The sequence below is a fragment of the Manis javanica genome, chromosome 11 (genome assembly GCF_040802235.1).
Source record: "Manis javanica isolate MJ-LG chromosome 11, MJ_LKY, whole genome shotgun sequence".
In the NCBI taxonomy this organism is placed as follows: Eukaryota; Metazoa; Chordata; class Mammalia; order Pholidota; family Manidae; genus Manis; species Manis javanica.
This window is the reverse complement of record NC_133166.1, coordinates 105,236,274-105,259,330: the sequence shown is the minus strand read 5'-3', so window position 1 is coordinate 105,259,330 and position 23,057 is coordinate 105,236,274. Positions and strand designations below refer to the sequence as shown.

At 38.5% G+C, this 23,057-nt stretch overlaps 1 protein-coding gene across 3 annotated transcripts in view; it reads left to right on the top strand.

Annotated features, from left to right (window-relative positions):
- IPO9 (importin 9) overlaps positions 1-23,057 on the top strand; it is a 50,874-nt gene that overhangs the window by 10,937 nt on the left and 16,880 nt on the right. For 2 of the 3 annotated variants that reach the window (XM_017673597.3, XM_037015192.2), the window contains exons 2-14: positions 10,343-10,404; positions 10,620-10,706; positions 11,439-11,640; positions 14,696-14,784; positions 15,574-15,660; positions 15,935-16,054; positions 16,170-16,270; positions 16,467-16,525; positions 17,093-17,244; positions 17,341-17,439; positions 18,403-18,509; positions 18,874-19,013; positions 21,410-21,569. In XM_017673597.3, coding sequence (XP_017529086.1) covers positions 10,343-10,404; positions 10,620-10,706; positions 11,439-11,640; positions 14,696-14,784; positions 15,574-15,660; positions 15,935-16,054; positions 16,170-16,270; positions 16,467-16,525; positions 17,093-17,244; positions 17,341-17,439; positions 18,403-18,509; positions 18,874-19,013; positions 21,410-21,569 — 1,465 coding nt within the window. The remainder of the gene's footprint in view (positions 1-10,342; positions 10,405-10,619; positions 10,707-11,438; positions 11,641-14,695; positions 14,785-15,573; positions 15,661-15,934; positions 16,055-16,169; positions 16,271-16,466; positions 16,526-17,092; positions 17,245-17,340; positions 17,440-18,402; positions 18,510-18,873; positions 19,014-21,409; positions 21,570-23,057) is intronic. The other variant, XM_073217152.1, reaches the window with a different exon arrangement.

The following is a 23,057-nucleotide window of genomic DNA, read 5'->3' as shown; positions in this document are numbered from 1 at the left end:
ATCCATCATGATCAAGTAGAATTTATTCCAGGGATGTAAGGATGGTGCAACATTCGAAAATCCATCAACATCATCCACCACATCAACAAAAAGGACAAAAACCACATGATCATTTCTTTAGATGCTGAAAAAGCATTTGACAAAATTCAACATCCATTCATGTAAAAACTCTCAACAAAATGGGTATCGAGGGCAAGTACCTCAACATAATAAAGGCCATATATGACAAACCCACAGCCAACATTATACTTAACAGCGAGAAGCTGAAAGCTTTTCCTTTTAAGATTGGGAACAAGACAAGGATGCCCACTCTCTCCACTTCTATTCAACATAGTGCTGGAGGTCCTCACCACGGCAATCAGACAACACAAATAAACAAAAGGCATCCAGATTGGCAAGGAAGAAGTTAAGCTGTCCCTGTTTGCAGATGACATGATATTGTACATAAAAAATACCCTGAAGAATCCACTCCAAAACTACTAGATCTAATACCTGAATTCAGCAAAGTTGCAGGATACAAAATTAATACACAGAAATCTGTGACATTCCTATATGCTAACAATGAACTAGCAGAGAGAGAAATCAGGAAAACTATTCCATTCACAGTTGCATCAAAAAGAATAAAATACCTAGGAATAAACCTAACCAAGGAAGTGAAAGACCTATACTCTGAAAACTACAAGACATTCATGCGAGAAATTAAAGAAGATACCAATAAATGGAAACACATCCCATGCTCATGGATAGGAAGAATTACTATTGTCAAAATGGTCATCCTGCCTAAAGCAATCTACAGATTCAATGCAATTCCTATCAAAATACCAACAGCATTCTTCAACGAACTAGAGAAAATCATTCTAAAATTCATATGGAACCACAAGAGACCCTCAATAGCCAAAGCAATCCTGAGAAGGAAGAATAAAGCTGAGGGGATTATGCTCCCCAACTTCAAGCTGTACTACAAAGCCACAGTAATCAAGACAATTTGGTACAGGCACAAGAACAGACCCATAGACCAATAGAATGGAATAGAGAGCCCTGATATAAACCCAAGCATATATGATCAATTAATATACGATAAAGGAGCCATGGACATACAATGGGAAAATGATAGCCTCTTCAACAGCTAAGGGGCTTCGGGATCCATGGGGAGCCAGGCTGGGGAGGGGCTAGTGCAGCACAGTGGGGAAGGGGGAGAATTTAGCTCAGCATGAGGGCCATCGCCCAGTTCTCTGTTCTCTCTGGGAAGAGAAGGGGCCCGGTGCACTTAGGAAAAGGTACTGATGACCAACAGATACATGAAAAGGTACTCCACATCACTAATCATCAGGGAAATACAAATTAAAACCACAGTGAGATACACCTCACACCAGTAAGGATGGCCAGCATCGAAAAGACTAAGAACAACACATGCTGGTGAGGATGTGGAGAAAGGGGAACCCTCCTACACTGCTGATGGGAATGTAAGCTAGTTCAACCATTGTGAAAAGCAATATGGAGGTTCATCAAAAAACTAAAAATAGAAATACCATTTGACCTAGGAATCTCACTCCTTGGAATTTACCCAAAGAATACAAGTTCTCAGATTCAAAAAGACATATGCACCCCTATGTTTATCACAGCAGTTTTTACAACAGCCAAGATATGGAAGCAACCTAGGAGTCCATGAGTAGATGAATGAATAAAGAAGATGTGATACATATACACAATGGAATACTATTCAGCCATAAGAAAGAAACAAATCCTACCATCTTCAACAACATGGATGGAGCTGGAGGATATTATGCCCAGAGAAATAAGCCAGGCAGGGAAAGACGAGTGCCAAATGATTTCCTTCATTTGTGGAGTATAACAACAAAGCAAAGCTGAAGGAACAAAATAGCATAAGACTCACAGACTCCAAGAAGGGACTAGTGATTACCAAAGGGGAGGGGTGTGAGAGGGTGGGTAGGGAGGGAGGGAGAAGGGGATTGAGGGGTATTATGTTCAGTACACATGATGTGGGGGATCACGGGGATAACATTGTAGCACAGAGAAGGCATATAGTGAGTCTGTGGCATCTTACTATACTGATGGACAGTGACTGCATTGGGGTATAGATGGGGACTTGATAATATGGGTAAATATAGTAGCCACATTGTTTTTTCATGTGAAACCTTCATAAGAAATATATCAATAATCCCTTAATAAAAATTTTAAATAAAAAAAGAATGAATTAAGAATTCAGTAAAGTAGCAGGACATAAATTTTAAACTCAATATCCATCATATGCACAAACAGAAGGTTAGAGGACACAATAGTGTTTTTTAAAAAACTCATTTATATTAGCAACAAAAAATTAAATACTTAGGAATAAAATGAACAGGAAATGTGCAAAAACTTATTAGGGGAAACTTTTTAAACACTCCTGAAAGACTAAAGAGTAAACTTGAACAAATGGAAAAACATGCTATCCTTGGATAGGGCAACTCCACTTGATAGAGGAGATAAAGTTGATTCTAAAGTGCATGGAAAAACAGCTCCAGAAACAGTGAAAAGGGAAAGCTATAAAGAGGGACTATTCTACCAGACATTACTGTGTTATATAAAATCTCTATAGTTAAAAAAAAGCGTGACACTGGCATATGAATAGTCATACAGAACTGTGAAGTAGAATAGAAAGTCCAGAAATAGGCACACAGTATGTATGGAAATTTAGTGTAGATAAAGGTAGTATCTCATATCATTGGGGGGAAAAGCAGGCTTTGGAATAGAGAGAGGGTGCTGGGACAACTGTGGCCATTTGGAATTATGTTGGCATTTCACGCCGTACAAAAATTTAAGCTCCAAATGGATCAGGAATCTAAATATTTTTTAAATGAAGCCATACGAATTCTAGAATAAAATACGGGTGATATTTTCCTTAATCTTGCATAAGGAAAAGCTTTTTAAATATGACTCAAAATCCAGAGCAATAAAAGAAAAGATTGGTAAATTTGACTGCATAAAAAAATTAATTTTTAATTTCTGTGGCAAAAAATATACACAGAAAGCCAAAAGAAAATGACAAACTGATAAAAATGTTTCACAGCCTGTACCACAAACAAAAGGAAAATATTTTTAACATATACAGAACTCTTAAAAATTGAGGAACAGAGAACCAAAATCCCAACAGAAAAATGGGGAGAGACAGACAGCTCACCTCTCCCCCCACCAACAAAAAGACACTAAAACAGCACTTGAACATAAAAAGTTTAGTCACTCATAGTTAGAGAAATACAAAAAACAACATTGAGAAAGCATTTCTCATCTCTGGACTGGCAAAAAATGTTTAATTATGATAATACATTATGTTGATGAGGCTGTAGAGAAACCCTCTTAACATTGCTAGTGGGAAGGCAAATTGGTACAATTCTGGAGAAAAATTCGACCATGCCTAACATCACTGTGTATGCATTTGCCTTTTGACGCAGCTATCCCATTTTTGGTAGTCTTCCCTGAAGGTCTGTCTTCAACAGCACAAAAGTACATACCACACAGCATTATTTCCTGCAACATAGTTTATAAAAGCAAAAATTGGAAGCAATCTAATTGCCCATACATAGAAGAGTAGTTGAATAAAATATGTTCATCTACACAATGGTATATTATGCATCTATAAAAAAGAATGAAGAATCTCTCTGAGACAATTTGGAATGAGTTCCGGGATATAATGTTCACTGAAAAAAAAAAACAAGTGCAAAAGACTATCTATAATATACTATTTTTCATATAAACAAGAGGATATATGAAAATACACATGTATTTGTTCATTTATTCAAAAGAAATACAGGAAAGGTAAATCAGAAACTGATTGGTTCCTTACATGAAGTAGTGGAGAAAGGGTGGAAAGAAGTTAATAAGGATGAGGAAAGAATGACAGTTCTTGGAAGGACAGTTCAGGACTTGCCTTTTTGTGTAGCTTTAACTTTGAGAATCATAGTAATGTATTACTATGTTATGTTATAGTAATGTTACTAGTTATAGTAATAGTTACTTGTCATGTTATATGCCCCAAAATAAGTAAATAATTAAAATCAAACAATGGAGGTGGCCCAGAATGGAATACAAGTAGTAACAAATGAACAAGTGAACCTAACTGTATTACAAATGAGTAACATAACTACTATTTGGTGTTGGGCAAGAAAGAACTAACCTAAGAACTTTGGAAAACAGTATTTTGACTGCAGATTATAAGATTAGTCAAAAAAAACTATACACAAAAATTGTACTCCAGTTAATATATCTTTTTCATAGTATAGATTAGTAGTTCTGTGATTGGTTCATGTATATACCAAGGTTGAACAAATAAGTAAATGTATTAGATCATGAGAGCCAGATTTATCACTGCCAGAGAAAAGAACTACAAATAAGGAAAGGAAGAAAAGGGTAATGAACCTTGAGGTATTGGATTGGCTTCTGAAGTATCAGTATATGGATTGATGGATTGGGAAGGTGGATGGACAGGTGTGTGTGTAGGCGTATGTCAGTAGACGCACGTCTGCTTCTTGGCGCTGCTGTCCGAGAGGGTCTAGGAGCAGGATCACCCCAGTGCCGGGAAGCTCACCTACCTCCCAGTGCTTGTTTTCTAAACAGCATTCTCCACTGAAAAACACCAGGGCTCCTTGGAGAAAAAGCTGATTCCAGGGCTTAGGCAGAGAAAGTAAAAGCTGGGCCTAGAATATCTTGTGATACCAAAAAATAATAAAGTGCCTGAAAAAGAAGGGGATCTTGTAAGAGTGCATGGGGGCCAACCGGAAGAAATGCCAATGGCCAATGTCGAACAATTTCAGCAATGAAATAAATAATGATAGCATTGGATTAAAACCCATCAAGTAAAATAAATAAGCATCAGTCCATACAGGTATAAATAAATAATTGGGTAAATAACTAAAGGGGAAGGGACAGTTCTTCCTTACAAAAGAATTACAATTAAGTATAAAGAGAATAAAAAATACAGAAGATCCATTAGGCAAATAGTACAGTAATAATTGTTTAAGGCAGGATCCACAGGTGGATGCTAAAACCAGTGGGTGAAAGTTTGAAGAGAAACAGTATATTGACATAACCCCAAAATATTTCTCCTAAGAATTGTATGAATTAAAAGTGAAAAGTAGTACCTTTGCAGTGGAGAAACCCAGCAGTCCCCTATTACCAAGTGATTATTATTAACATTACCAGTAATAAAATTTATCAGCATTATGTATTCCCTGAGATAAAGTGCTGAGGACACAGTATTACTTCTCTGGTATTCTTGGCAAAAATAAATAGCCTCAATCTAATGAGGAAACTTCAGTCAAACATACATTGAGACACCTACAGAATAACTGCTAATTACTCATCAAAAGTGTTGTGGTCATAATGTACAAGGAAAAAATGAGGGACTGTCACACATTGGAGGAAACTAAGGAGACAAGACAACCACATACAATGTGGGATTTGGATAAGATTCTGAAACAGGAAAGGGACAGTAAGTGTCTATAGTCCAGCTAATAGTACTACCATGTTAGTTTCCTGGTTTTGGTCATGGAACCCAGGTTGTATAAGTTGTTAATCACAGAAGAATATAAGTGAAGGACACCAATGAACTCTGTGCAATATCCCTGAACTCTGTATTATCATAGGCTTTTAAGTATAAAAATTAGTTCAAAGTAAACATTCTTTAAAAGATAGATCATTTTTAGTGGTTTTTACCTGTTTACTCGGATGAGCCTTGAACATGAAACATGGCATGAATTGACTTTTTCTTGATACTAAGCTTTTCTGTTGGCATCAGAGCCCTTTTTGGATGGCTATTCCAGTAAAATCCAGTATGATAGTGCTACCATGGAAAGTGACTTTGGTTATACAGACAGGAAAGCCAAACCATGTACTTATGAATGGGCAGTAAAAGTAATTAATAATGGTACAATAACTTTTTTTTTAAGTTGCAAAATTGTTAGTTCTCTTGTGATGAGAACTTTTAAGATCTACTTGCTTAGCAATTTTCAAATATACACAATTCAGTATCATTGCTATAGTTGCCATGTTGTATGTTAACTTCCCCAGGGCTTATTTATTTTACACCTGGAAGTCTGTACCTATTGATTCCCTTCACCCATTTCACCTATCCTCGCCCCTGCCTCTAGCAACCACCAGTCTGTTCTATCTATGAACTTGGTTTTTTGTTTGTTTGTTTGTTTGCTTGCTTGTTTGTTTGTTTTAGATTCCATATAGGAGAGAAAATCATACAGTGTTTGTCTTTCTCTGTCTGACTTACTTCACTTAACACAGTGCCTTCAGGGTGGATTCATGGTGTCTCAATTGGCAAGATTTCATTCTTTTTTTGGATGAATAATATTCCTTGTGTGTATATATATACCAGAGTCTCTTTATCCATTGATCTATCAATGACCACTTCGTATCTTGGCTATTGTAAATAATGCTGCAGTGAACATAGGAGTGTATATATCTTTTTGAGTTAGTATTTTTGTTTTCTTCAGGTGAATACCCAGAAGTGAAATTGCTGGATCATGTAATGGTTCTATTTTTAATTTTTAAAGGATCCTCTATAGTGTTTTTCCTGCACCAATTTTCATTCCCACCACCACTGAACAAGGGTTCCCTTTCTCCATGTCTTCACCACCACTTGTTATTTATCATGTTTTTAATAACAGCCATTCTAACAACTGTGAGGTAATATCTCATTGTGATTTCAGTTTACATTTCCTGATAGTTAGTAATGAGCATCTTTTCATGTACCTGCTGGCCATCTGTATGTCTTCTTTGGAAAAATGTCTCTTGTGCCTGGGTTTTAATCAGATTTTGGTCTGTTTTGTTTTGTGCTGTTGAGTTATATGAGTTCTTTATGTATTTTGGATATGAACCCCTTATTATATAATTTGCAAGTATTTTTCTGTTCAGTCGGTTGCCTTTTCATTTTGTTGAAGGTTTCCTTCACTGAGCAGAAGCTTTTTCATTTGACATAGCTCTACTTTTTTTATTTTTGCTTTTGATGTCAAATCCAAAAACTCTTTGCCAAAACTGATGTCAAAGAGCTTACTGCCTATGCTTTCTTCTAGGAGTTTTGTGGTTTCAGGTCTTAAATTTATGTCTTTAATCCATTTTGAATTTAATTTTTGTGTATGGCATAATACAGTGGTCCAGTCTCATTCTTTTGTATGTAGCTGTCCATTTTCCTAATACCATTTATTGAAGAGACTGTTTCCCATTATACTATTCTTGGCTCCTTTGTTATAAGCAAATTGACTACATATACATGGGTTTATTTCTGGGCTCTCTATTCTGTCCATTGGTCTGTGTGCCAATGCCATACTGCTTTGATTGCTACAACTTTGTAGTATAGTTTGAAATCAGGGAGCATGATGCTTCCAGCTTTGTTCTTTCTCAAGATTGCTTTGACTATTCTGGGTCTTTTGTGGTTCCATACTAATTTTAGGATTGTTCTACTTCTCTGAAAAATGCCACAGAATCTTGATATGGATTGCCACAATAACTGATTTTTAAGGTTTTTTGCTATGTGCCAAGTATTGTGCTAAGTAAATCTCACAGGGTTGCTTGGCTATCCCTATTTTGTGGCTGAGAAACTGAGGTTTAGGAAGGATAAGTAACTTGCCTAAGGTCAGACATACTAACTTCATAATTTGACCCAAACTTGCCCAAATCTAGAGCCCATGCTCTTAAACCCACTTAACAATATCTTCCTCCAAATGGGAGTGATGAGCCTGTTGTAACCTGTACACCTGCCATAACTGAGCAAATCTGAATATCTGCTCTTCATTCTCTAGAACAGTGCTGCCCAATAAATATGTAATGTGAGTCACTTAGGAAATATTAAATTTTCCAAAAACTCTATTAAAAAGGTAAAAAGAAACAGGTAAAAAGTTTAATACTGTGTTCATTTAACCTAATGTATGCATAATGTTATTTCAACATGTAATCAATAAAAGCATTGCTAAGATATTTTACATGATTTTGTTTTCATACTGAATTTGAAATCTGGTGTGTATTTTACATTTATGGCACATAACAATTCTCACAAGCCACATTTCAGGTACTCAGTAGCCGCTTGTGGCTAATGGCTACCATATTGGATGGCACAGCCTTAAAATGTGAGATGTGAAAATTACAATGCTTGGTCTACATTCTTCTTCCTCTTTCCACAGATAAATATTTGGTTTATTTGCAAGTGTAATTTAGACCTAAATTTTTAAGTGTTTTTTTCCCATGGTAAAATACATTTAATATAAGATTTATTTAATATAAGATTAACCATCTTTACTATCTTTAATTGCACAACTCAGTGGTATTAAATACATTCACACTGTTGTATTATCACCACTATCCATCCCGATAATTCTTTGCAGTAAAACTGAAATTCTGTATCCATTAAACAGTTCCCCATTTCACCTCCATTAGCCCCTAGCAACCACTGTTATACTTGTGTCCTTATAAATTTTGTTAGTGGACTCATACAGTATTGTATGTCATATCATACATATGTCTTTTATGACTGGCTTATTTCAGTTAGCATGATGTCCTCAAGTGTCATCCATTGTAGCAATTGTAGCATATTGCAGAATTTCCTTTTAAAGGTAAATAATATTCCGTTGTATGTATATACCACATTTGCTCATCCATTCATCTGTCAGTGGGCACTTGGATTGCTTCCACGTTTTAGCTGTTATGAATAATGCTGCTGTGAACATGGTATATAGATATCTCTCTGAGACCTTGATTTTATTTCTTTTGGGTACATACCCAGAAGTGAAATATGTTGGATTATATGGTAATTCTCTTTTTAATTTTTTGAGGAACCACTACTATTCTCCACAGAATGTAAATGTACCATTTTACATTCCCACCACCAATGCACAGGGTTCCAGTTTTTCCACATCCTTGCCAGCAACTTGTTTTCTATTTTGTTTATAATAGCCACCCAAGTGGGTGTGGGTGGTGTCATTGTTTTGATTTGCATTTTCCTAATGATGAGTGATGTTGAGCTTATTTTCATGTACTTATAGGCCATTCATACATATTCATTGGAGAAATACCTATTCAAGTCCTGTTGTGCATTTTTTAATTAGGTTGTTTTTCATTGTTGGATTTCAGGAGTTCTCTCTATGTTCTGGAAATTAATCTCCATCAGATGTATAATTTGCAGATTTTTTTCCTCTCTGTGGGTAGCCTTTTTAATTTGTTCTTAGTATCTTTTGATGCACAAAAATTTTTAAACTTGTATGAAGTCCAGTTTGTTTTTTCTTTTGTTTTCTGTGCCTTTGGTGTCATATCCAAGCACTCACTGCCAAATCCATTGTCATGAAGCTTTTGTCCTGTGCTTCCTTCTAAGTTTAATTGTTGTAGGTTTTACATTTAGGTCCTTGACCCATTTTGAGTTAACTTTTGTGTATAGTGTTAGATAAGGGTCTGGCTTCATCCTTTTGCATGTGAATATCCAGTTTTCCCAGCACCATTTATTGAAAAGACTGCCTTTTCTCCATTGAATAGTCTTGGGACACTTATCAAAAATCATTTGACCATATATGTGGACGGTTATTTCTGGGCTCTCTATTCTGTTTGATTGGTCTGCATGTCTGTCTTTACTCCAGTACCATGTTGTTTTGATTACTGTAGATTTGTAGTTAAGTTTTGAAATCAGGAAGTATGAATCCTCCGGTTTTGGTCTTTTTCAAGATTATCTTGGCTATTTAAGGTCCCTTGAGATTACCTAAGAATTTTAGTATGGGCTTTTTATTTTCTCCAAATACATCATTGGGATTTTGATGGGGATTGCATTGAAGGATCTAATTTAATTTGGGACTAAGAGTTGTTTATAGCTTCCCAATATGCATTTCAAGACTACTTCTTACATTGTTTTTTGGAAACTGTTCACTTTCAGCAGTTGTATTTAGGACTTTTGCTAGATTTTCTTAGATTTATGATCTTTTATCTGGTGGTGCATATCTGGGCAACTCTTGAATTCTCATCTAATTTTTTTTTGGCATTAGGTGGTACCAGTTTTCACTTAGACACTACATTCATTGGTTTAAGAAAAAGGTATTGCTGTCTTGTAAAGGAGGATAGCTGGAATATGGTATGCAATGATTGGAGAAAATGAGAGGGTCCTGGAACTTTCACTGTAAACAGCCATGTCCTGCAGGCCAACTGTTTCTCTTACTTGGAGGAGTCAGTCTTAGCAGTTATCAGCACTTTCAGAAGCACTGAATCAAGCTCTTTACTGAAATTACCATCAGGGTTAGAGCTCAGTAAATTGCTGTGGCTTTCCTTGGTTCTCTTAGACTCATAATAAAATTTTCTCTTTCAGAATTTGGTGTTCACCTGGCAGAGCTAACTGTAGATCCCCAGGGGGCACTGGCAATCCGTCAGGTAAGTCCAGACTGGCCCAATTTATAAGTAATTTCACTTTACTTGGTAGTGAAACTTTCTTATCAGAAAGAGAAATAATAAGGCCTATTTATAAATAACCTACTATTTTTACCATATGTCGGGATACTTCCAATGAATGTGTCAGGCTATGTATGTGTTTTTATATGGGAAGAAAGGTTTTTCTTGCTCTACTACTTGGCTTACTCTCTTCACAGCTGGCCTCAGTCATTTTGAAGCAATATGTGGAGACTCACTGGTGTGCCCAGTCAGAGAAGTTTAGGCCTCCTGAAACCACAGAAAGGGTAAGTTGATTAGTCTACCTGTAGAAATTTGAGGGGCCATATAAGTTGGGCTGTCAGCATTCTGTGACAGCATGCAGCCATCAGAAGAAAAGGAGGTTGATTAGTACCTGGCATTATGGGCAACATAACTATAGATAAGAGCTCAAGTGTCAGGCCGACCTGTGTTCAAATTCCAGCTCTGCCTTTTACTACCTGTGACAGACTGGAAACATATTTGTAACTTATTAGCTTCAATCTCCTCAGTATCTAAAAAGATAATTAAACTCAAACTTCAAAGAGTTTGAGGATTAAGTGAAATAGTATTTCTGCTTAGTATAGTGCTGTGCGACCATTCTGGGCCTCCGAGAAGCTCTGCAGTGTAAGGTCTAGAGCAGCCCTGTCTGCAGCTGTGGGAATGTCAGGATCCGCTGTCCAGTACAGTAGCTACTATCTACATGTGGGAGTTGAGCACTTAAACGTGGCTGGTGCAACTGAGGGACTGGGTTTTTAATTTTATTTAATTGTAATTAATTTAAATTCAAATGGCCATATGTAGCTGGTGACTACTCTAACGGACAGCATAAGCTCAGAGCTCACAGGTGAGCTCGTACTGAATTAGTTGTCAAGTTTTTATGTTGCCGTTTTCAATAGACATATAGTCTCTTGGGCACATTGTTTTCCACATAAACTGGGTAGGACTTTGCCGGTCACTGTAATCTGGTCTAATGGCAGGTGGGCTTTTCTCCTCGACAGGCAAAAATTGTTATCCGGGAGCTATTGCCCAACGGGTTGAGAGAATCAATAAGCAAGGTACGCTCCAGTGTGGCCTATGCAGTGTCAGCCATTGCCCACTGGGACTGGCCTGAAGCCTGGCCCCAGCTCTTCAACCTGCTCATGGAGATGCTGGTGAGCGGAGACTTAAATGCAGTCCATGGAGCCATGCGAGTGCTGACAGGTATCAGAAGCCTTTTCCCTGGTATTCGTGCTTGGATCCCAAGTGACAAGAATATTTACAAGAAGCTACGTGATAGAACAGTTCTGACCAGTAGGAATTGAAATTTAGCTCTCCTCGATGCTGCTCCCCTCTCCTGGTTGTTGTAATCTCCCGCTCCATTGACTCTTCCCAGGGAATTAAGTAGGTGGAGTACTTCTGTTAGCAAATCTTAGCTCTTAAGAATAGAGTACTAATAGCATAGCGGGTAAGCACTAAGATTTCAGTTCATTTTCTGGCTTTATCTTGACCCAAGTTACTTAGTCTTTGGAGCCTGAGTTTCCTTGTATATGAAATTAAGATAATGATAGTATCTACCTCAAAGAGGAGTTGTTGGTAGTTTAAATGAGCTAAATCTATATAAGGTATTTAGCACAATAACTGACGTGTGGTAAGCACTCAGTATATTTTAGCCATTATAATTATCATTATGATGTATCAGTTCAACCAAGGCAAAGTTAAGAATAGTCAAATACAATTTTTATAGAAATATAAAAAGAAGGTTAAAAACAGTGTCACTATATAATCCCGACCTTGATTTGACCAGCTTAGAGAATACGTAATCATTGGTATTATTTCTTTCTGTTCTGAGTTGATAAACTTGAACTTTTAGGCCAAGGATATCGGGTAGATACCACTTCTCAGCTCGATCGGCCCAGCAGTCCCTCACAGAGCCGCCTCCGTACACCCCTAGGTGCGCCCTGAGTTTCCCGGTCTTTTCCAGGTTCTGTGCTGCTTCCTCTGCCCCCAGATGAAGCCAGTGCTCTGCTGTGTCCAGATGTTACTCATCTTGTATTGCTCTTTTAGAAATCTTTTTTCCCCTCTCTTCATATAAGTTTGTGGAAGTCTTACCTTTATCTTAACTCTTTCTGTATGATCTGCTAGCTTACCTGAAATTTATTCTTACCTAGTTGTAAATGCCATTTCTATAGTTTTTTGAATCTCAGTTTACTGAACTTTGCTTCTGGGCCCAATTTTACTAGTCCATGTAATATTGATGGTAGATAATATCAATTCTGTTCCCAGAAGCAATCCCTCCTCCTTTTCCTTTCAAACCCTCTCTTCCCTGTCCCCTTGTTGTCTTTGTTAATTACCTGCTGTGTTCTTATTATCTGTGACAGGTGCTCAGGTTATAGAGCAAACTTACCAAAAAGTGATCCTTGCTCAGATTTTCACTTCCCTGCTCATCTCCCTTGCTTCTCTCATGGGACTCATTTTTCAAGTGACTTCACATACCTCTCTCTCCATGGAATTAGCCTTTAGGACTCTTTATTCACAACTTCATAGTGCCAAAACAACAGCTAACATATATTTTCCACCAAGGAAAGGAAGCTTATTCCCTTCCAGCCTCAAACCTGGAGAAAAGGGTGGTTGAACATTTGCTATAGTCGGGGTGCTTGTCTAAGGAAATCACTGTTCAGTGAGATCACTTTTCTTCATCCACAAGGAAAACTGTGGGGGAAATGTATATCCTTTTGTGATGGAGTCAACAGACATGGAATGGACAGCTGCCAACCTCCATTCCCATACAGCTGCTCTGCATATTTTCAAACGAGGATAGACCACACTCTGACAGCAGCGGTGCGAGCATGCGTGAAGGCAGCAGGACATTGGCGTATGGACAGGAGCCCAGGAGGAGGCGGGGACTGATGCTTTGCAGTGCATTTTGACACTGTACCATTTTCCTGTTGATAAGGCTTCCCATCAAACTTTTTTATTTATTAATAAGAGCTAATAAAACTAATGGTGTGAAGGAAATGCAAACACAGCAGCTAAAGATTGAAATATTTGATCTACAACCTACAGCTTTTTTTTCTAAATAGTTTGGAGATTGAAGTGTTTTTGGTGTCTTGGACTTTTTTTGACTTGCTGATTGGCCTCAGAAAACTTATTTTGGGTTTATGCTTGTAAAGTGTTAATAAAAGAGTAAAACATGTGGTTAAGCACTTTATTAGTAGAATTAAATTATACTGCGTTTTTCATAAAACTTGTTTTCATTAACATACCATTCATCACATTGTTGGAACTAATTTCCTTGAGTTTGTAAATAAAATAGAACACTCAATTTATTGTTCAAATTTTGGAATTTATTCCTCAGGAGGAAGCCACAGCTAGTAAAGACTCAGCCTTGAATATCTGATTTTCATTTGACTCCTAAGGTGATCAATATTGCCAGAGATTCCTGAGGTGTATATTTCAAACCTTGAAAGTGCCAACTTGCATTTCTAAGTGTAGATCCTCCTGGAAAATGTCCCAGGTGGTTAGCTCCATTTCTGTAGTGATAATGCAGACGAGCCAGAAAAGCAGCAGGTAAAATTAACAGACCTTGGAACTCAAGGACTTGTATTCCACTGCTTCGTAAGACAAAAAAAATCTAGGGTCTTTTGTGCTTTCTCAGTGCCTTATGGGGTTTGTTTCGAAGTCAAGGGAAAGGTATGACCCCTATTTCCTCACCTTTAAGTGTCATTCCATGTATAGGATCCCGTATGGTAGAAACCCTTTCTGTTCCAATGAGCAGCAGCCTCTGACTTCGAGGTCGATAAATGTCATTCACCGGTTAACATATACAGAATAGAGCTGAAGCCTACTAAGCCTGAGCACTTTTTATTACGTGCCTCAAGCAACTTGCCAAGGAAGAGTAAAGAAGGTGGACCCAAGGGTAAGATGCCTCCCAGTGCGAAATGTTGACACATGGCACGAACTGGATTAATACAGTTTCCCTGAGGTAACCTCACAAGCAAGGGCTTTTAACAATTCTGTTATAGATTTTCCTTCAGTATTTATGTGAAGTTTTTCTTTCTTAATCCAGTGTATTTTCCTTTATCTCTGTATTGTTCTCTTTCCCCTCCTAAAAAATAATACCTCTTGCTACTTCTCCTTCCACAGGATGAGGCCCCCAGGCCCAGTCCTTATCTGCATGCTGTTTGGGAACTGCTACCTAGAAGCAATTCAAAAATTTTCACAGCTTTGTCTTTATAAAGCAGTATTTTTTTACAGTACTCCTTTTTTTTCTTTGTAGAATTCACTCGAGAAGTAACAGACACACAGATGCCACTTGTTGCTCCTGTCATCCTCCCAGAAATGTATAAGATCTTCACCATGGCCGAGGTATGAACACTCAGCTCTGAGGTCACAGGGATAGGAGCGGCTCAGGCTCTGGTCAGCACCCCCTCTCAGGGGGGAGACTCGTGTTTGCCGCTGATCCCCGTACCTGAAGACTAGAACTGACAAAGATCTGAATGTGGATGAACTTTAGATCTTTCACTTTTCACTACAAGGGCAAGTCTTTGATAAAAGAGTGAAATTATTGCAATACTGCTTCCCCTACCTCATACCCCTTGGTGTCCTGGAACCGCCAAGAACCTAGTGCCTTTATGCTGCATCTAGAATCTCACTGGGGCATCTCCCCCTGAGCTTGCTCAGCTAAGTACTAGAAGTAATCTATCACTGCATTGCACATTATAGGCCCCTAGTAAACTGCATATATATTTGACTGATATTATATGAATGGTAACTCATTCACAGTAAAGTGTGAATGCCTGCTGGGTAATGTTTAACATCGCTACTCCCTGTCCTCAGCCAAGGGTCTGCCCTTCAAAAGAAATACATTGACCACGTTGGGATTTCAAGCAGTACCCAGCCTAATATTTTCCATTAGGTCAGCCCGCAGAGGCCTATATGTAAGGCTAGTTCCAATAAATTACAACATTTTGCTGCTTTTCATTCTCTGAATTACAGAAGAAGTCTGTCTCCTGGACATGAGTGGGGGACACTCCCCATCTCTAGCAAGTCCAATTCCATGTCAGGATTGACCAGTCAATTTTTCTTCTGGTCACAGATACGCAGACGCAGATGCATGCTCACCTATCCCATGCTGTGCTATAACTTTTTCCCCAGGTGTATGGCATTCGAACCCGTTCCCGAGCTGTGGAGATTTTTACCACTTGTGCCCACATGATCTGTAACATGGAGGAGCTGGAAAAGGTGGGTATGCCTTGGGGTCAGTAACAGAGTTCATGCTTAGAAGTCTTTATTAGTGCCTTCCCTTGTCGGCAGACCAGTGGCTCACTTCATTATGGCAGCTCCAGAATGCACACTAACCAGTGTTGTGGATACATTTAACATTTTGATTGAAAATTTCACTTGTATATACCTTACTTTCCCTTTGAGCCTTATTTCTTCTACATCGTATTTAATGTGTGCATTGAAGCCGCTGATTAGAGGTATGTCCCGTGTTGACTTTGGTTTCCGTTACCAGGGTGCTGCCAAGGTCCTGATCTTTCCTGTGGTGCAGCAGTTCACAGAGGCCTTTGTTCAGGCCCTCCAGATACCAGATGGCCCCACATCCGACAGTGGGTTTAAGATGGAAGTTCTGAAGGTGAGCATTTGCTACCATTGGATGGATACTTGGAGTTTGAGAGAGTGGTCTGAAACCATGATTTTTCTCCTGTATCACTTGTAACTCTTGGGTCTTGTTCTCTTTAACTTCTCAGGCAGTGACAGCCCTGGTGAAAAACTTCCCAAAGCACATGGTGTCCTCCATGCAGCAGATTCTGCCTATAGTTTGGAATACCCTAACTGAGAGTGCAGCTTTATATCCTTTCCAGAAAGCTTAAGGGACCCGCTACCACCTGTAGTTGGGAATCTGGCACTGGGTCTTATTCATGTGGTTCCACTTTTGTAAATGAGTTGCTCAAAGTACCTACTCTTAGTGTTGGAATGGATAACATTCCCATGTAGAATACACATAAAGCAGACTCCAAATTCTGTTTCTTTACTCTTCATCATACTTATGTGAGGACAGAAGTAAATTACACAGAGGAAGTAGAAGATCCTGTGGATTCTGATGGTATGTAGTTTATCTCATCTTAACAGATACACCACTTAGTGAGAAAAGGGACCTAGGAAAAGAAAAAGAAACCAGAGACAGAAGAACAATAACTTAGAGGCTTCACTCTTTTAAGTGAGTTTTCTAATTGAGCTTCCTTTGAGCTTATCAGATGTAGAGAGATGTAAAAATGAAAATATTTAATCTGTTCCTTGTAGGCATTTGGAAGAGATACCTTAAAAGGCTGTCTAATCCAGCCTCCTAGCATTTTGTCTATGTTAATTTTGGGGTCCCAAATGATAATACTTTCATTTCTGTTTTAAAATTTTTTGAGCATTTCAGATAAAAATATACTCACTGGAAAATATACTCTGTTTCTGATCCTTTTACTTGAAAAATCCAAGTATTTACTATTCTTAAGGTTTCTTTCTTTGACTCATCAGTTCCGTCTTTCATTCCCTTGGGAATACTAATTAGCAAGTACTTTAAACACTCATTGATTTACAAAGATAATGTAGTTCATTTCCAGCCTGCCTTCTTTGCTTTTGCATTCTGGTCATAACATCTCCCCTTGTGTATGTCTTGTAGGTGAAGTCCTGGGCTTTGAAAATCTTGTCTTTAGCATTTTTGAATTTGTCCACGCTCTACTTGAAAACAGCAAATTCAAAAGCACTGTTAAGAAAGCTTTGCCTGAGTTAATTTACTATATTATCCTGTACATGCAAATCACCGAGGAACAGGTAAGTTACACTTGGGAGAGAGTTACCAGCTTGTCTGAATGAGAGCCTGAGCCCGAGGAGCAGCCTCACAAAGACCTAACTGCTTCATCGTTGCAGATTAAAGTGTGGACAGCCAACCCGCAACAGTTTGTAGAAGATGAAGATGATGACACTTTCTCCTATACTGTTAGGATTGCAGCTCAAGACTTACTGCTGGTAAGGATTTTTACTTTATTTTGAATTTAAAGATCTCTTTTTATTACATTTCAGTGTTTTCACCTAAACCTTTACTTAAAGAAAGGTTACCCTGATGCTTCAGCCAAATAATCTTCATCAGTCACTTGGGCTTTTCCTCTTGTCTAGACATCAAACTCATCTGAGCAGTGTGGTTGTGTGACTTTGATTTAGACTTTTTGGGCGATAGCAGGAGAGCATCTCAAATGAAGTTGGAGACTCAGGAATTCCGAAGTCATTGCCACTAGTTCTGATTTACAAGTGACTATTAGATGTAAAAACTGTAGAAAGTGTTCTAGTGAATAAGAGTAGTTTTGAATCAGAAACATTTCAGTTTAATCCACTCTTTAGCAAGAATCTGTAGCACAAATCAAAGGCAGGCAAACTTAAAAAAAAAAATTAGACTGCTGAGAAATGAACATCCAGACATCTGCTCCTGTTTAGTTTGGCTCTCACTGGAGCATAATTGTCTCTAAACTGAAGTTCTGTAAAGAAGCTGCCCCTTGCTGCCCATTGGGTGAGAGGTTTGTCCTCATTGTGAGCAAGTACTTCTCATTGTCCTGTAGTGTTTTCTAAGGCACCTGTGATTCAGTTAGTAGGTGAACCTTTAACTTCCACAGTCAGGCACCCAGAGAATAAACATCTGGCCCTTTGTCATCCAGAGCTGAACCTACCATTACTCACACGCTACTGAATGTAGCCAAAGGAAGCCTTACATTTTATTAGATTCACAATGCCTGGACACTGTAGAAGTATCAGTATTACTGTAGTTTTATTAGAGACCCTGAACTAATAGGTCTTATATTTTTAATACACCCAATCAAGGCTTAGCATGCATATGTGAAAGAGTTTGAACCATTCGGTTTGCAATTAAACTTGCTTTTTCAGACAAGGTGGGTTTAAATTGCACAGACAGATTTATTAGCCCCTCTCCTCTCTCCCTAGGCTGTGGCCACTGATTTCCAGAACGAGAGTGCGGCAGCCCTGGCTGCTGCTGCCACTCGGCATTTACAAGAAGCTGAGCAGACCAAAAACAGTGGCACTGAACACTGGTAAGAGCGAGCGACAGAGGAAAACTTAGAGACTTGTCCTGGGCATTAGAGCGGAGGCAAGAAAATTCTTGCTTTGAATCATCTGTTTTAAAACAGATCTCTCCAACTTTAAAATAATCAAGAGTTTTTGTTTTACTCCTTTTTTAAAAGCCCTAGAAAAGAAGGATGTTTACTTTTATGTTTAATTTTAAAAGTCTGTTGTTAAAATTTTCACTTTTTCAGCAATAGGTTTATATTGGAAGGACAGATAATGGCTGTTTGGGGCCAGATTGTGCTCGAATGCCCTTTCCTGAGTCTTCCCTCCTCAAATATTACCGTTGGTGCAGGGTAGTTTATTTTACAGGCTGTGGTATCCCTTTCACAGGTGGAAGGTCCATGAGGCATGCATGCTTGCCCTAGGCTCAGTGAAGGCCATCATCACGGACAGTGTGAAAAATGGCAGAATCCATTTCGACATGCATGGGTTCCTGACCAATGTCATCCTTGCGGACCTCAACATCTCAGGTATGTTTCAGCACAACACCTGGATTCTAGAAGATCTTTAGACCTGTCATCAACTCAGTTATATTGTTCACTTAGATAGGTAAGTCAGGTATTCATGTATCCTTTAGGTGAAAATTCTTCTTTCCCCTTAGAGCTTGAACTCATCTGAACCTCTAAAACAGTCTGTAGATATTGGCTCAAGTTTTACCAACTAAGAGACTGATACTGCCTCATAATTCTTCCAGGCTGTTCATGTTTTCTCCCAAATCATTGCTCACATTCATGGCTGTTTTTGGCATTTGAATAGAATGAAAATCCGGTTGCTGTATCTTGAGAACTGTGGCTTGAGTTCCTCTGTCATTAAGTCTAGAATATCCTCAGGCAGCTTGAGTCAGAGTCATTCTTCCTGTTTGTTCCCTGTTATTTTTTGCAAACTTTATTTCTTGGCCAATATCCAAATAATTAAAGTGTTCTGTTTTCATATCTTCATTAGCTCCTTGCCTTAAAAAAAAAAGTAGCCTCTAATGTATTAGACTTACTTCTCTGGCAGAGGAACAGCTAAGAATTCATTGTCTCTCTGTGTGACATCTTCAGCTACATTGCTCCTGCCCAGGCCATCCCTTATTCTCATCCTTAGAGCCAGACCCCCCCCCCCATTACAAAACAGTCTTTGCTTCTTTTCTGAATACTTAAATCATGGGACATGTGGTATTGTTTGTTCCCTTCTCAACCCATTCACTTGCCTCTCTGTGAGATAGCCGTTTGAGAAGTTTAAGCCATTTGGAAACATTCTACTCAGACCGTAGCTAGGCAGTCTTACAGGATGCCTCACGCCATCACTTCCATTCTCTGAATCACAGAATTAAAATGGTTGAACATCCAGAGCTCAGATCATTGTGAATATCCTTCTGTACTATGCACTTACCACATGTTTCATTATACTGTAGTTGATGAATATGTTTTCTTTTTCCTACTAGAGTGTAAGGTCTTTGAGAGTAGAAATCATATCCAGTACATCTTTGTATCCCGCAGTGCCTTGCATGTGATAAGCATTCCTTAATTACGTATTGAATGAAAGTAATTGATTGAGCACTTTCTCAAACCCATAAGCATATTTTTTGTAGAATTTTCCCTAGCAAAGAATCTTCAAAAATGAATGGAGACTTGAGAATATTTAGTATGAAGACTGGAAAGGGTTTAATAAGTAGTGTTGATTATCTTGGCTATAGCTAAAAGCTTTTCTGTACCAGCCATTCTCTAACGTTTTGGTCTCAGGACCCCTTTACACTTTAAGAAAGTATCAATGATCCCAAAATGTTCTGTGAGTTTAATATATCAATATTTAACATTAGATATTAAAACTGAGAAGTTTTTAAAATAAAAGAAATGCAAGCATACATTCCGTTAGCTGTCAGAGCCATGGTGTCACCCATGTAACCTCTGGAAACTTTACACGAGAAAGAATGAACATGAAAAAGGACACATAATTTCTTGGTGTTAACAGTGAATATGGTTTTAACTTTTGGGGCTTCCAGTTTGAGAGCTGTTACTTTATATTATATAAATTACTATGTAATTATTTGTCACAGTGTGTTTAGTTCTGTTGAATAGTTCTCACCAACTAAATGTCTATTGTACAAGTAACTAACTTAAGCCCTGTGACAGGCTGAATAAGATAGTCTCTGTTCTTAAGCAGCTTATAATAGGCTGGGAGTAGTAATCCTTACACAGGTGACTGAAATAGCAAACAATATGTAACATGTAAGAAAATTAAAGATAGGATTGCAGTAGCACAGATGGTAAGGATTACTCTATCCCAAAAGATCAGTTAGTAAGGCAAGGAGAGGTGTTGGTGGCTTATAAACAAAGCACAGAAATGGCAAAGATGTGAGTTATTGGGGAGGGGTGTGTGCTTGAGTTTAGAAGGAATAAAGGGAAATCATAGGTAATGCTAGAGTCATTGATCTTAGGGGGCTTTGAGTGACATGCTAAGATGGTCTTTATTTGATAGACCGTGGAATTCACTGACAGATTTTAAATAAAAGAGTGACAGCTATAATTTATAATGTTCCAGTTGTGGTCCTAGAGTAGGAAAAAACAAACAGTGGAGAGGACTTTTAGCAGTGTGGGTAAGCGATAGGGGAGCCAGGGGTAGGAACGGGGGTGGGAGTCTTTTTAGTCTAAGAATATTTAATATCTACTTTGCAAATAGTGAAAATTGAAACTGGGAAAATGATTCCCTATCATAGGTCTGCATTTGCTTTTGTCTTATAACATCATGCTGTTTTTCTGCTAAATTGTATATATTACCAAGCATACAGTTATTGTGACAGGGTGAGGAGTGGAGTGGGAAGGGAGAAGGGCAAGTAACAGGAAGTTTTGTTGTCCAGCCCCTAATTGCTCTTTCTCCCTCCCAGTGTCTCCTTTCCTCTTGGGCCGGGCACTTTGGGCTGCTAGTCGATTCACTGTTGCTATGTCCCCTGAATTGATCCAGCAGTTTCTACAGGCAACAGTTAGTGGTCTTCATGAGACACAACCCCCATCGGTTAGAATTTCTGCTGTGAGAGCCATCTGGGGGTGAGTATGCCACCTGGGGGTGATAAGACCTTTATTTGAAGAGAAAATTACTCAGAGTAGAAGTCCCAAATGGCAGTTGTCCAGTGGAATATGTTGCTTGGAAACTTCTGCTGAAGATCTGCAGGGTGGATATTAGAAGGACAGGAAAGAAACCACATCAGGCTTCCATGAGTACCAGCTATATCCTGTTCCCTTTTGTTCCTCATTTCCTTTTGATTCAGTCCAACTCTGGAATTGTCTAGACCAACTCCATTTCTTACAAGGATGAAGAATTTGAGGTTTTGAGATAAAATAACTTGCACAGGGTTGCACAGTGATGAATTAACAGAGGCAGGATTAGAGCCCAAATCATTTAATACATTATGGACACAGCTCCATACCCCAAGGACTTGGTTGGGTTCTGTCACCACCACACACTGAGGTACCCAGGAGGGTACGTCAATGTCAGGTAACAGGAGTACAGATCTCAGTCCCAGCTCTGGACCCTGCAGTGGCCTGTGAACTGGCTGTAGCCCCTCTCAGCTGTGGTCCAGGAGCCCCTGCAAGAGAACTGATTGAGACAGTCACCCATGGATGAGAGCCTTTGTGGAATTCCAGGAGTCCAGCAGAGAAATTCCAGCACATGGAGCAAAAAATGTCTAAGATTGGACATGTTGAAGAGGTCATTCAATAAAGACTGGAGGAGGTGACTGCTACTTCAGATGTGACAACAGCTACACAAAGTTTTAAGGAATGTGAAACCACAAAGGAGCACAGTAATTTTCCAGTAGCCAACCTCAGATATAGAGACCTGCAACTTACCTGATAAAGAATTTAAAATAGCTCTTTTAAGAAACTGGATGAGCTACAGGAAAGAAAAAAAAAAGAAACAATTCATTGAATCAGGAAAACAATATACATACAAAATGAGTTCAGCAAATAGAAATCATAAAATAGAATCAAACAAATTCTGGAGCTAAATACAGTGCATGAACTGAAAAATGCAGTGAGAGCATTAAGAACAGAACAGTGCAAGCAGAAGAAGGAATCTCTGAAATAGAAGACAGGCCTACATGAACTACATGATACCTTTAGGAAAAACAATCTGTGAATTATTGGAGTCCCTGAAGGAGGTGGGTGGGAGATAGAAAGCTTATTTCAAGAAATAATGTCTGAGAACTTCCCAAATCTGGAGAGAGATTTTCACATCCAAGTTCATGAAGCTAGTATGTCACCCCAAAATTTCAATCCAAAATGATCTTCCTGAAGACACATTATGACAATCCAAAATTAAATACAAAGAATTTAAAAAGCAGCAAGGAAAAAAAAATGTCCTTCAAGGGAACCCCTCAAGCCATAAGTAGAGTTAACAGCAGAAACCTTGCAGGCCAAAAGAGGGTGGGATGATATATTCAAAATGATGAAAGAAAAAACTGTCAACCAAGAATGCTTTACCTGTCAAAGCTGCCCTTCAGAAATGAAAGCAATATAAAGACTTTCCCAGATAAA